The sequence below is a fragment of the Procambarus clarkii genome, chromosome 50, assembly GCF_040958095.1.
Source record: "Procambarus clarkii isolate CNS0578487 chromosome 50, FALCON_Pclarkii_2.0, whole genome shotgun sequence".
Lineage (NCBI taxonomy): Eukaryota > Metazoa > Arthropoda > Malacostraca > Decapoda > Cambaridae > Procambarus > Procambarus clarkii.
In genome coordinates, this window is record NC_091199.1 from 17,815,743 (window position 1) to 17,830,085 (window position 14,343).

The 14,343-nt window shown below is 46.4% G+C and overlaps 1 protein-coding gene across 1 annotated transcript in view; it reads right to left on the reverse strand.

Moving 5' to 3' along the window:
* Positions 1-5,964: 5,964 nt before the first annotated feature.
* Positions 5,965-14,343, reverse strand: part of LOC123772737 (ionotropic receptor 93a-like) — a 96,019-nt gene continuing 87,640 nt past the window's right edge. The window contains exons 5-6 of the mRNA XM_069303688.1: positions 10,639-10,779; positions 5,965-6,046 (exon numbers count right to left, since the gene is read on the reverse strand). Of these exons, the coding sequence (XP_069159789.1) occupies positions 5,965-6,046; positions 10,639-10,779 (223 nt within the window). The remainder of the gene's footprint in view (positions 6,047-10,638; positions 10,780-14,343) is intronic.

Sequence of the window (14,343 nt, forward strand, 5' to 3'; positions counted from 1 at the left end):
TGGGGTGCCTGATGTATGGTAATTGTGTGTGTGAGGCCAGCTGTATAAATGTTTAAGTACCTATGTGTGTATTTTTGGTGATAAGTCAGTCTCTAAAGCCTGAATTCGAAGTCAGGTGTTCCGTTGCATTGTCACTAAGCACCTGTAGAGGTGAAGTGAAGTGTGGACGACGAGATAATCACCCTTGTTGTCATTTTGTCAGTCCAGAGATGTCTTGTGTACACAGACATACAGTGTGTGTGTGGGTACACACGGGAACATAGTATACATAGATAAGCTAAGGACTGAGACTTTGTCCATGTAATACTTTATATTCCATTCTGGTAGAATTGTGGTAATTCAATAATTTCTGATCGTCCGTGGGACATAGTGATATTATTCCATGTGTAATATTGTAGGTGTGGAATTCCAGTACTGAACGCTCAGGATTAGGGTCAGTGTGTAACATCAGGGATTCCTGGCAATGATTATTGTGGAGTGATACCAGAGTGTGGTGTTAATTTCTTGTTTTGTTCCCAGGGCCGTGACAAGTGTTATATATATATATATATATATATATATATATATATATATATATATATTGGTTGCAGTATTAACGTAATTTTGGTAGAATTTGGTGAGTGACGAGACTGTCGCGAGTGACAGCCGTTGCTCTGTCGAGTAATGTAATTCTCGGGAGTGTTTATCTGCGGGACCGATAAATCACTCACCCATGTGATTTAAGGAGCGCGAGATCTTCTTATTGTTCCCAGTAACGTTTGATAGCTGTAGGCTACATGTGTCAGCAGTAATTATATATATATATATTATATATATATTTATGCCCGAAACGCTTTGCGTAATAGTGGCTTTAGGCATTGTATGTACTAGCTCTACCTATAAGTCTACCAATCCTTGTAAAAATGTATTGTATCTATGTACCTTACCTAAATAAAATTGTATTGTATTGTATTGTATATATATGATCGTAGTGTCACAGTGCCCAGTGTTATTGTGTTATTTACTGTGGTGATTGCAATGTGTGGACCTATGTTCTAAGTGGTAATTAGAGCACTGGGGTCATTTGAAACAATTAGTGTTTTGCAGTATTGTAATACTTGGAAATTAGAGTACTTGCCGTGTGTCATTGCAAAGGGGATGTCATTGATGGTGATTGTTGCTAGTGTTGAACGATCATCGTTTGTGATTGCAGTTCAGTAAAGTCATTGTGGGGCACTGTTCTAGCAACCTGTCCTCTTAAAAATAACATTGCTTCTGGCCGTTTGCCCGTATGGCCGAAAGTGGACGTAATTTGAAAATTAAAAAAAAATAAAATATATTTTGGATTTTTTTTTCAACAACAGTAAGTTAAGTGTCCTCTGGTAGGTTAGGTGGGCAGGAAATTCTCATAAAGTTTAAAAACGTTATGAAAAACGTTACTTGAAAGTTTCCTCTCCTAACCTCCTAACCTGAACAGTTAGGAGGTTACTGGAGACATGTTTCAGAACCTACTGTGTCATTTGTTGTAATTATGATTATAGATCTGTTAGTTATTGTTTCTTGACTGATTCCTCTGTGGTCTCGCCTTATGTTCGAGTTAGTTCTTTATGCAGTCCGAGGGGCTGGTGTCTAGCTGTCATTGATAGTGTCACAGGAAGGATTTCGAGTAACATCATTGATATTTCTTTTGTTTTTGTTGTAGTAGTTAGTCTTTTTTGAATAAACTAAGTTGTTATGTTTAACACTGACTTTTCGTTACACACCACACATTATAATTGTTATGCAAGTGTACTGTCACACTCGACTATTAAAAATGAGACTGATTCATGAGTTTTGGACCAAATATACGGCACCACACAACAATAAATTATTGATGTGAGAGCCCAGGACCTACTCGTAAGATTCGCTTTGACGAATTGCGAAGGTCGACGACCAAGTGGAGGAGGATTTCAAACTTTTCGGGGTCTCGACATTTACTCGCGCCTAGTCAATTGTTCATAAATGGTCCCAGAGCGAGAAATGAGCTGCTTACTACACTGGTGTGTTAGCTAAGCAAGTCCTTCCTGAGGCGACCTCTTCGAATATCACGACAGGAATAAAGGTTAAAGGATTAAAGAAAATTTTAAAATTTTCCGAGCTCAATTCCTCAACCATTTCATTTATTCCACTTCTAAACTCTCACACTATTGGCCTTGAATTTTCCGGTAACGCTTCCTACTCAGTGGTGATTCGATGACATATGTCTCTACATGGGGCGCCCGCCCCCTTGAGTTTCCTGCGGACCTCCTGAGTTGATACTTTGCCCGTTTTGGGCAGGTACTTCATGTGCGTATGAATGCCGTCTCCTTCGGGAAGTGGAAGGGTGTCCCGTTTATGACCCGCTCTTTCGCCATGCGCCTCAGGGGGTAATATTCCGTCCTCCGTCAAGCTGCTGGGTTACACTCTTCATGTGTTTCAGGCGGGGCCAGCCCCAAATGTGTTTCTGGTGCGGACTGTTGGGCCATAAGGCTGCGGGGTGTGTGGCACGCCAGATCACCCCTATTAACCTCTTCCAGGAGAAGGATTTTCCCCTGTTGTCGGCCCCGGACCAGTCTCCAGGTGATGGTATAATGTGTGTTGCTTCCCAGAAGTCTGGTGCCCCGTTGTTGGATTTTGCAGCTCGCCTGGATGCAGATGTGGGTGGTGGTGTGGGGGTCGACGTGATGGTGCTGCCCCGCCCCCGCCGCCGGCTTCCCCACCTCAGCCGTCCCTGCCCCAGCTACCCCAGTCCTCCCCTACTCAGCCGCCCCTGCCTGCTCTGTCCTTGGATACGTTGTCTTTTGTCGCTCTGGCTGTCTGCGAGGGGCTGTCTCCTGTGGTGTGTGGTCCGGTGCCCCAGGTTGTGGAAGCTGTGGTTCTCAGGGGTCGCGCTTTGAAAGTGCGCCCACCGGAAGTTTCTGTTGTGATGCAGGATGATGAGAGTGATAGCTCGAACGACCGGCGGCCTGTCTCAAAGCGATCAAGGCAGGTTCAGAGTGTGTCTCCCCTTCGTGGTGAGCCTTGGGTGGAGGTGGGGGAGTACGGTGCTCTGGCATTGCCCGCCAAAGGTGACGGGGCTGTGAGGGGGCTCCGCGTTACTTCCTGGGCCCCCTCCCCCCTTCTCCTCTTGCTGGTGGCTCCCCGCAGAGGGAGGTTGCCCCTGATGATCGGTACCTCGTCATGGTGCTGCGAAAGGATGCCATGGGCGCCATCTAGTGGCCGGATACCGAATGACGTCATGCTGATTTGAGAAGCGTACTGCTTACGCTTTCCGGCGAGGAGTTCGCAGCTAAACATACATAGTGCTTCTGTTTACCTTGTGTACTCCCTATCCTTATGTCCTTGATGCCTTGTCTTATGTCCTACCATCATGTATCCTGTTTTGGCTTGCAGCGTCTGGGTGTTGCATTTTGTTTGTAATGTACTATGTTCTATTTCCTTTGTTTTATTTCATATGTTATATTTCCTTTGTTCTGTTTCATATGTTATATTTCCTGTGTTATACTTATTGTGTCGTCGTTTCTATGTGTCTCTAATTGAGCTTTCCCATTTGGTGTGAAATTGTTTTGTATGCATGATTTCTGTGTGCTGTGTGTCCTGTTTTGTTTGTGTTCTGTTCCTGTGTGTGTAGTGTGTTTCTGTTTCTGAGGTGTGATGTCTGTTGTTGTGTGGTGTGATGTCTGTTGTTGTGTGGTGTGGTGTCTGTTGTTGTGTGGTGTGATGCCTGTTGTTGTGTGGTGTGATGCCTGTTGTTGTGTGGTGTGATGTCTGTTGTTGTGTGGTGTGGTGTCTGTTGTTGTGTGGTGTGATGCCTGTTGTTGTGTGGTGTGATGCCTGTTGTTGTGTGGTGTGATGCCTGTTGTTGTGTGGTGTGATGCCTGTTGTTGTGTGGTGTGATGTCTGTTGTTGTGTGGTGTGATGCCTGTTGTTGTGTGGTGTGATGCCTGTTGTTGTGTGGTGTGATGCCTGTTGTTGTGTGGTGTGATGTCTGTTGTTGTGTGGTGTGATGCCTGTTGTTGTGTGGTGTGATGTCTGTTGTTGTGTGGTGTGATGTCTGTTGTTGTGTGGTGTGATGCCTGTTGTTGTGTGGTGTGATGCCTGTTGTTGTGTGGTGTGATGTCTGTTGTTGTGTGGTGTGATGTCTGTTGTTGTGTGGTGTGATGCCTGTTGTTGTGTGGTGTGATGTCTGTTGTTGTGTGGTGTGATGTCTGTTGTTGTGTGGTGTGATGCCTGTTGTTGTGTGGTGTGATGCCTGTTGTTGTGTGGTGTGATGTCTGTTGTTGTGTGGTGTGATGTCTGTTGTTGTGTGGTGTGATGCCTGTTGTTGTGTGGTGTGCAGTTTGCTTACGTGTTGTGTTACTTTGTTTTGTTTACTTTACATGTGGCCCTTCTGGCTAAGTTTCTCTCTCATGCTTATAGTGTTTACATGTGGCCCTTCTGGCTAAGTTTCTCTCTCATGCTTATAGTGTTTACATGTGGCCCTTCTGGCTAAGTTTCTCTCTCATGCTTATAGTGTTTACATGTGGCCCTTCTGGCTAAGTTTCTCTCTCATGCTTATAGTGTTCATTTATCATGTTTCCTTTTTGTCACTGGCTAGTTCTGTGTATATGTATATGTATATATAATTTGTGTGTCCCTTTTGAGTTTCCTGTGTTTACACCATGTTTCATGTTTTGTATCTCAGTTTTGTATTTATGTTTATGTTGTCTTCCTGTTTATGTTGTCTTCCTGTTTATGTTGTCTTCCTGTTCTAGCCTTTATGCTTTTGGACCAATGGTTATAGCCCGTATTGGATCATTTCTGTTCATTTGAAATGTTCTTTGTAAGTTTTTTTTTAATTTTTTTCTTGTGTTTACTTTTATAAATAAACAAAAATACAGGAACGAATAACAGAAAGAACAGCTAGTTAACTCCAGGGAAGTTAAGTCCCAAATCAGAGGGTCGTGGTATTTTCCTGTCTTGCAGTTGGGAAGACCAACTGCAAGGCAGACCTTCCCAACTGTCGTGTAATCATATAGGCCTGTCCTGTGACGTAGTCATAACGTCACAGTATAGTGCCACACGGAGAGACGGCTCTGATTGAAGTAGGCCGCAGTGCCTTTAGCCTGAGTGGTCCTTTTGGGAAACAAGGAAAGGAGTGAGGGACGCTGCCTGGAGCAGGCCTCCCCAAGCTTCCATCCTTATTCTGTTCCTTGTTGCTTGCCTGTGAAGATGAAATATTCTACCCTACAGCCACAGCTAAAGAAATTCGCCTACGCGACGGAAATTGTAAACTCCTTTGTTACGGTATCAATACCGTCGCTGGAGTGTGGAGTGGCGATTACTGCGCCATCTATGGAACTGCACTCCAACTCCGAGGTATATTGTGCAACACAGGCAACGCCATTGGTTGGCAGTGACGTGGTGTCAGTTAAAGGCTCCTGTTTCATGCTTCAGTTAGAAGGTGAGGTCGATGATGACGACCTCGGGTGGGTGGCGTAACGATATCAACTCCATCTAGGTTGTGTAAGCAATTACAATTGCAATTCCCCGGTGAAAGGGTGTTATCCTAAGATAACCCAGCATACTGTCTGTCTATGTTCAAAGAGGTGACGTACGGAGGCGATTGCACTGAGTCGGGCAGTCAAGAACTCTTCACTTGGTCATGTGAGAGGACAAAGTGGCCACCGTCGGCAGTAGCTGCTGGATTTATGCAGTGTTGTATGGACCGACGTACCCAGGATTTGGCCAAGAAGAGTTACGAGATGATAGGAGAGCGTCTGTTGAGAAGTGCTGCTAGTGCGTTGCTAGTGACCTCTGCCAGGGTGTTAGCTACCTTTGTACATGGTTACTTGAGACCCTCCTCTCAGCGTGTTGCTGAAACCCTCTGCCAGTGTACTTCTGAAGAGCGGATGTGGGGTATTGGGACATCGTGATGATACAGTGTGTGGACCGGCCCATGTTGAGGAAAGTGAATTCGCCGGTGAATTACGATTGAGTGTGGGCGACGTGTACCTGAACGCAGTGGTCTTGCCGGGATTTGATGAACACAGCAAATCTATTGAGTGTCCTGAGGGAAAGTGATACAGTGTAAATATGTGTAGCAATACTTAGAGATATAATATATTGGTGAAGGTGTAATTGCGTATTGTTTATCTCCCCTTTATTCTTTGCACTACTACTTGTCACATCCAGTTCTTGAAAGGTTACCATCGACTTGGGGTAGGATCAAGAAGAGGGGGTTATAGGACACGTTAACAGAAAGAATCCGATTACTGGCCGAAGCTGGCAGTAACATAGTTATATACTGAAGTTACAGAATCCGGTCCGCGGTTTGAGATTCCTTTTGATATTCGAATGATAAACGAGAGAGAAGAAAGAGTGTACTCACCACATGAACACCAGCAGACGCAACGAGACTGCCAAAGTGTTCATCAGTGATTATCGCTAACATCCGTTAGTCTATTGCTACGATAGTTATCTGGATTAATTAAGCAAGTATTTCCCAGTGTGCTGTTGATTTCTCCGAGGGAGATAATTGTATTTTCGCCCCTTTCTGTGGACTTGAGTGCTTTACCGCCGTCACCGTGTTCCCCCTCCCCTCACCACGTGTGTCTCACCCCCGTGTGCCCACACTTGCTATCACCACCCTGTGTGAGGTTGTTGCCTGCCACCCAGCTGTTTAAATGCACTACCCAGTACCTGTATAATACGTCGCACCAACACTTGGTTTCACCCCACGTGTTTTGCATGCTAACCACGTGCGGTCCTACCTGAGTCGACACCAGCCACTCTGTGTGTGATCATTACTCAGTTTCTGAGTAATGTCAGAGTATGGTCTGCGTACGGTCTTTACTCATATGTAACCACGTGGGGTCCATGTGAAAGTCTACACCTTTCGCTTGTGTGATTATTGCTAGCAAGTTACCTGAGTGTTGCACCTGCCACCCAGTGTCAGTGGTCATTTCTCGCAGGATTACCACCTACAGAGATTGGAGGAGAATTTCATCAAAGCATCAACAAATTGTACATTGTTTTTATGCAAGGTTATGGGGAGCCGGTCGGCCGAGCGGACAGCACGCTGGACTTGTGATCCTGTGGTCCTGGGTTCGATCCCAGGCGCCGGCGAGAAACATTGGGCAGAGTTTCTTTCACCCTATGCCCCTGTTACCTAGCAGTAAAATAGGTACCTGGGTGTTAGTCAGCTGTCACGGGCTGCTTCCTGGGGGTGGAGGCCTGGTCGAGGACCGGGCCGCGGGGACACTAAAACCCCGAAATCATCTCAAGATAGATCTCAAGGAAGGTTTTGATTGGCAAGGCCGGTCTTTAAGTGGGTACAGATATTTCCTTTAATTTTTTATTTGTGTATACTCTTGTGTTAATCTGATATCAACCAGCCGACTAGATGTTGTCTCGTAAAGCCTTCAATAGGTGTGAGAAATAAGTCAAGGAAACACTGAGGCAGTTGTCGATTATAGCCGTCTGTGTGACTCCTATATTCGTCACTGGGTGAGTATATTTGTTACACACTTACCACACATTTAGTAATTGAAATACTGATTGTACATTTGACGAAACGGTTTTGATAATACTGTTTCATTATTTGTGATTTCCGTGTCTGTGTGATATTGTGTTTTTCTATCTCTTTCCAAAGGTCCAGTGAAAGAGTAAGTCACTGAGTACTGTGTCTTAGTGAGAGGTATAATTATTATTGTTACCCATTGTGATTATTGTTTTGTACTTTTGTGAGCTATCATACAGTGCTTTGTGGGATTATTGTGTTGTGAGTTGTAGTGTCATTTTAATTTTGTAGTAATTCATTTTGGTTATCTGAGTAACAGATTGTTAACGTAATTATTCAACTTGATTAACTGTCTGTGTGACAGAAGATTAAAGTACAGAGTTACTGTTTGATTGGTTAATTGGACGCTGGACTGGACGTTAATTGGTCATCCTTCGCTGGACGCGTTCTAGTGAATTTATGTCCATTCTATGGTATGACGACCAGAACTGAACTGCATAATCTAAATGGGGCCTAACAAGAGCAAGATATGGTTAAGAATAACACCAGGTGTCTTATTACTAATGCTAAGGGGCATAACTGGCCGACCCCTCACAGTGTTCAAGAGAGAACTGGATAAGCACCTCCAAAGGATACCAGATCAACCAGGCTGTGACTCGTACGTCAGGCTGCGAGCAGCCGCGTCCAACAGCCTGGTTGATCAGTCCGGCAACCAGGAGGCCTGGTCGACGACCGGGCCGCGGGGACGCTAAGCCCCGGAAGCACCTCAAGGTAACCTCAAGGTATGCTACGAGAAATAAATCCCAATGTTATATTTGCCTTATTACGAATATTTATGCATTGATTTTCAGCTTTAAATTCTTACTAATCATAACTCTCAGTCCCTTCGCAATTTCAACACCTTTTGTTTTGTTGTTGCCGTCGGAGGCGGATAGTTTATTGTGCACCCAATACTCATCCTGTAAGGGGATAGCACAAAAAGCCTTACAGACGGCACAAAAGGTCTTTATCAGACCTCATCTTAGATTATTTCATACACAATCTCATCTATCCTTCACACCTTATAATTACAATGTTACACCTTATAGTTACAGAGAATGTTCTATTTCAAGAGCTATATATAACACAGTAAGTCAGACTCAGTAAGTTTAGACTCCCTTGCTTCTGGTAAAGCTCCTGGCAAAGATGGCATTCCTGCTGAGACCTTGAAGTGCTGCAGAGGTAGCCTGCTCATGGAGCTGCATGAAATTCTCTGCCTCTGCTGGGAAGGAGAGGTGCCACAGGACATGAGGGATGCCAACATCGTCACGCTGTATAAGAATAAAGGTGACAGAGGCGACTGCAACAACTACCGTGGAATCTCCCTCCTCAGTAATGTCAGAAAGCTGTTTGCTCGAGTCGCATTGAAGAGGCTCCAAGTACTTGCAGAGAGAGTCTATTTAGAATCACAACGCGGCTTCAGAGCTGACAGGTCCACCATCGACATGGTCTTTTTCCTCAGACAACTGCAGGGAACAGAAGCAGCCACTCTTCGTAGCCTTCATAGATCTGACGAAGGCCTTCGACCTCGTCAGCAGAGATGGCCTGTTCAAGATCCTCCCCAAGACCGGATGCCCACCCAGGCTCCTCAGCATCATCAGATCTTTCCATGAGAACATGAGGGGCACCGTGGTCTTTGATGGCCTAACATCAGACGCCTTTGACATCCGAGGTGGAGTAAAACAGAGCTGCGTACTGGCTCCCAACCTATTCGGGATTTTCTTTGCAGTTATGCTGCGGCACGCCTTCGGATCTGTCACGGAGGGCCTTTACCTCCGGACCAGGTCGGATGGAAAGCTCTTTAACCTCGCCAGGCTGAGAGCCAAGACGAAGGTTCGGTTGAGGTGTCTGCGCGACTTCCTGCCCACTCAGCCGAAGACCTCCAACGGCTCATGACCCGCTTCAGCGTGGTCTGTCAGGCTTTCGGACTCACCATCAGCCTGAAGAAAACGCAAGTCATGAGACAAGGAGTGGACTCCCCACCTGACATCGGCATCTCCGATTCCAAACTTGAAGTCGTTCACGACTTCGTGTACCTGGGCTCCACAATCTCTGACTCCGTCTCTCTTGATACGGAGCTAAACAAACGCATCGGTAAGGCATCTACTACCATGTCTAGACTGACAAAGAGAGTGTGGGCCAACAATAGGCTGACTGAGTATACTAAGATTCAGGTTTAGAGAGCCTGTGTCCTGAGCACTCTCCTTTATGGCAGTGAGTCTTGGACACTCCGTGCCCGTCAGGAAAGACAGCTGAATGCCTACCACATGCGCTGCCTTAGACACATCTTGGACATCACCTGGCAGGACAAGGTGACAAACAACAACGTCTTGGGGAGAGCAAGAATCACCAGCATGTACACAATGCTGAAACAGAGACGAATGCGCTGGCTCGGGCACGTGGTGCGAATGGGCGACGGCAGGATCCCCAAGGATCGCCTGCATGGAGAGCTGACGCAGGGAAAGTGCCCAACAGGAAAGCCCCAGCTGCGGTACAAAGACGTATGCAAGAGGGACCTGAAAGCCATGGACATAGCCATCTTGCTACGTGGGAAACACTGGCTGCAGACCGTTCAGCCTGGGGGCAGTCTGTTCAAAGAGGTCTCTCCAAGTTCGAGGAGTCACTTGCCAAGAAATCGGAGGCAAAGAGACAGAGAAGGAAAGCCGGTAGTCAGGAAGACAGACCAGAATCGGACTTCGTTTGTGCTCGGTGTGGGATGGATTGCCACTCTCGGATATGCCTCATCAGTCACACCAGACGCTGGACCAGGATTGACAACCAGGGCGCAACTCCATAGTCTCCCGAGACTGAAGGATGCCTACTACTACTATATGACAAAGTAAGTCATACATATATATATAACATACATTGATGGTAGGTCTTATCGCTAACACAGAATTATTTGAACACTTGAGAGTCATTGGGAAGCTACTGTTTATTTTTAGTCTTCATAATACACTACTTGTTTCTTAATCTCATATGTTGTTTATCTACTGGAAGCGAAATATGGATACAGTGCAAGGATTTCAGGTATTTCATACTTGGTAATAAGATAGGTTGCCATATCACACAGCATGGGCTAAACAAGTATTGACGCCTACGTTTTGTTCATGGCTTTTTGGAGTCCGTCAGCATGCGAGGCTACGAGATATGTGCGGTCAGCCAGCTCCCTGAACATAGTAGAGTTGGAATGCTTGTAGTAGTTGTAGAAGTAGTCTTGAAGGCTACGGTGCATAGCCACTCTGTGAAGAAACAATTAAGGTATTACAAGTTTTGTGATCAGGAAAGTGATCTTTAGTCTACATGGAGTAAATAATATTTCTATGGTGCGATCTTTATTTTGCTTGCATGAGAAACTTATATTTTTTTTATTATACTTTATTAAGGCATTCCTCCCTAGATATGCAATGAAAAAGATATGGCACTTGTACAAAGGGTCAAACAAGATCGGAAATAGGGATGGGATCACTAACATAGTGTCTATTTCTTAGTCTTCATGAACAGTCTCTCCCAAATTTAATTATCTAATCTTAGTAATTTTTACAAACTGGAACTCGGGGAACTCTGTACCAAGTGGTACGGAACACCTTCAGGGAACTCTGTACCAAGTGGTACGGAACACCTTCAGGGAACTCTGTACCAAGTGGTACGGAACACCTTCAGGGAACTCTGTACCAAGTGGTACGGAACACCTTCAGGGAACTCTGTACCAAGTGGTACGGAACACCTTCAGGGAACTGTGTACCAAGTGGTACGGAACACCTTCAGGGAACTCTGTACCAAGTGGTACGGAACACCTTCAGGGAACTCTGTACCAAGTGGTGCGGAACACCTTCAGGGAACTCTGTACCAAGTGGTGCGGAACACCTTCAGGGAACTCTGTACCAAGTGGTACGGAACACCTTCAGGGAACTCTGTACCAAGTGGTACGGAACACCTTCAGGGAACTCTGTACCAAGTGGTACGGAACACCTTCAGGGACCTCTGTACCAAGTGGTACGGAACACCTTCAGGGAACTCTGTACCAAGTGGTACGGAACACCTTCAGGGAACTGTGTACCAAGTGGTACGGAACACCTTCAGGGAACTCTGTACCAAGTGGTGCGGAACACCTTCAGGGAACTCTGTACCAAGTGGTACGGAACACCTTCAGGGAACTCTGTACCAAGTGGTGCGGAACACCTTCAGGGAACTCTGTACCAAGTGGTACGGAACACCTTCAGGGAACTCTGTACCAAGTGGTACGGAACACCTTCAGGGACCTCTGTACCAAGTGGTACGGAACACCTTCAAAACTTTCTAAATATTTTCTAATAAAAAAATACGAAAAATTTGTTAGCACTAACGATGTTAAGTTTTCTTCCTGGTCCGACGTGACTCCTTAATTTACCTAACAACGAGTTAACTAATTTATAAAGTTTGATCATATCGCTGCCAGCATCGTTAATCGTATTCAAAATATATTCTTTTTTCTTTCATACTATCAGGTATATCATATCGTTTCAAAGTCTTCACGTAATTTTGATAAAAAAATAAGTTTTAAATTTCTTTCACCTAACTTTTGCTTGCCTTCTCATTTTCCTTGCGTTCTACGCTCAGTCGAACCATAAAGATTTTTTCAGTCCTTAATGACTTTTTATTCCACTGGACGCATGTCATCATATTCATTGCGTAGTACGCCATTGAACAAAGGAATCTCAAATATTCTCTTCTAATAGGTGCAACACCAAAGTTTCACGAGCCACAACACTCGCTCAACACCCTCACGACAAACACACACAGAGGGAGCAACCAAGCAGCAACCTGAAAGAAAACTACAGCAAATACACGACCAACCAAAACAACGTAGGATAATACACCACATTACGAATCACAGAAACAAAAACGAAATCAAAGACGGTCATGGGCCTACCCACCCCAATCAGCTTGTAGGTGATGAGCCCCCCACCAGAGTGGACAATACCCCCTCCATCCCCATGATCCACCACGGGCGAGGCGCCAAGTCCACGAGGCTCTTCTGCACCCTTTTGCAGTGTCAGCATAAAAGAAATACCATCTGCTGATTATCCTCTAAAATTCTCCTAATTCGATCGTCTGATGCAGTACTATGAATATCGCCACTATTGGGAGAGGCCCCGTCGCAACATCTCCCACCCAACACACCGAGGAAACAGTTAAGGTTGCACGATCAACATCATAGCACCTAGGCACTTCCAGGGCAACCACCGCACGGAGAGAAACAACCAGAGGAGCCCTGACACCCGCTACATCAACTTGCATGGAAGGCGCATCTACCATCCTATGCTAAGAACCACCAACTCAATGCCTACGGTTCGGTGAGGAGGACCATTGTCATCCAGGTTAACAGTCTTCTCAGCCGGATGGAGCATCGGCCACCTTTAATGCTGACTTATCATCATTCGCAAAAGAATCAACGGCAACTGGAATATCATTGGCATCAGACCACATCCACCACCTCCCTCACCAACATCCACCACCTCTCTCACCAACATCCACCACCTCCCTCACCAACATCCACCACCTCCCTCACCAACATCCACCACCTACCTCACCAACATCCACCACCTACCTCACCAACATCCACCACCTCCCTCACCAACATCCACCACCTACCTCACCAACATCCACCACCTACCTCACCAACATCCACCACCTACCTCACCAACATCCACCACCTCCCTCACCAACATCCACCACCTCCCTCACCAACATCCACCACCTACCTCACCAACATCCACCACCTACCTCACCAACATCCACCACCTACCTCACCAACATCCACCACCTACCTCACCAACATCCACCACCTACCTCACCAACATCCACCACCTACCTCACCAACATCCACCACCTACCTCACCAACATCCACCACCTCCCTCACCAACATCCATCACCTCCCCAACGGGAAGACGCCACACAACAATCCGAGCGCAGAAGCTCCAGACCTCCATTACCACTTGACACAGCAACAGAACACACACCACCACCTGTCACAGCAACAGGACACACCTCCACCACCTGTCACAGCAACAAGAAACACACCACCACCTGTCACAGCAACAGGACACACACCACCACCTGACACAGCAACAGGACACACACCACCACCTGTCACAGCAACAGGACACACACCACCACCTGTCACAGCAACAAGAAACACACCACCACCTGACACAGCAACAGGACACACACCACCACCTGTCACAGCAACAGGACACACACCACCACCTGTCACAGCAACAGGACACACACCACCACCTGTCACAGCAACAGGACTCACACCACCACCTGTCACAGCAATAAGAAACACACCACCACCTGTCACAGCAACAGGACACACACCACCACCTGTCACAGCAACAGAACACATACCACCACCACCTGACACAGCAACAAGAAACACACCACCACCTGTCACAGCAACAGGACACACACCACCACCTGTCACAGCAACAGGACACACCTCCACCACCTGTCACAGCAACAAGAAACACACCACCACCTGTCACAGCAACAGGACACACACCACCACCTGTCACAGCAACAGGACACACACCACCACCTGTCACAGCAACAGGACACACACCACCACCTGTCACAGCAACAGGACACACCTCCACCACCTGTCACAGCAACAGGACACACACCACCACCTGACACAGCAACAGGACACACACCACCACCTGTCACAGCAACAAGAAACACACCACCACCTGTCACAGCAACAAGAAACACACCACCACCTGTCACAGCAACAGGACACACACCACCACCTGTCACAGCA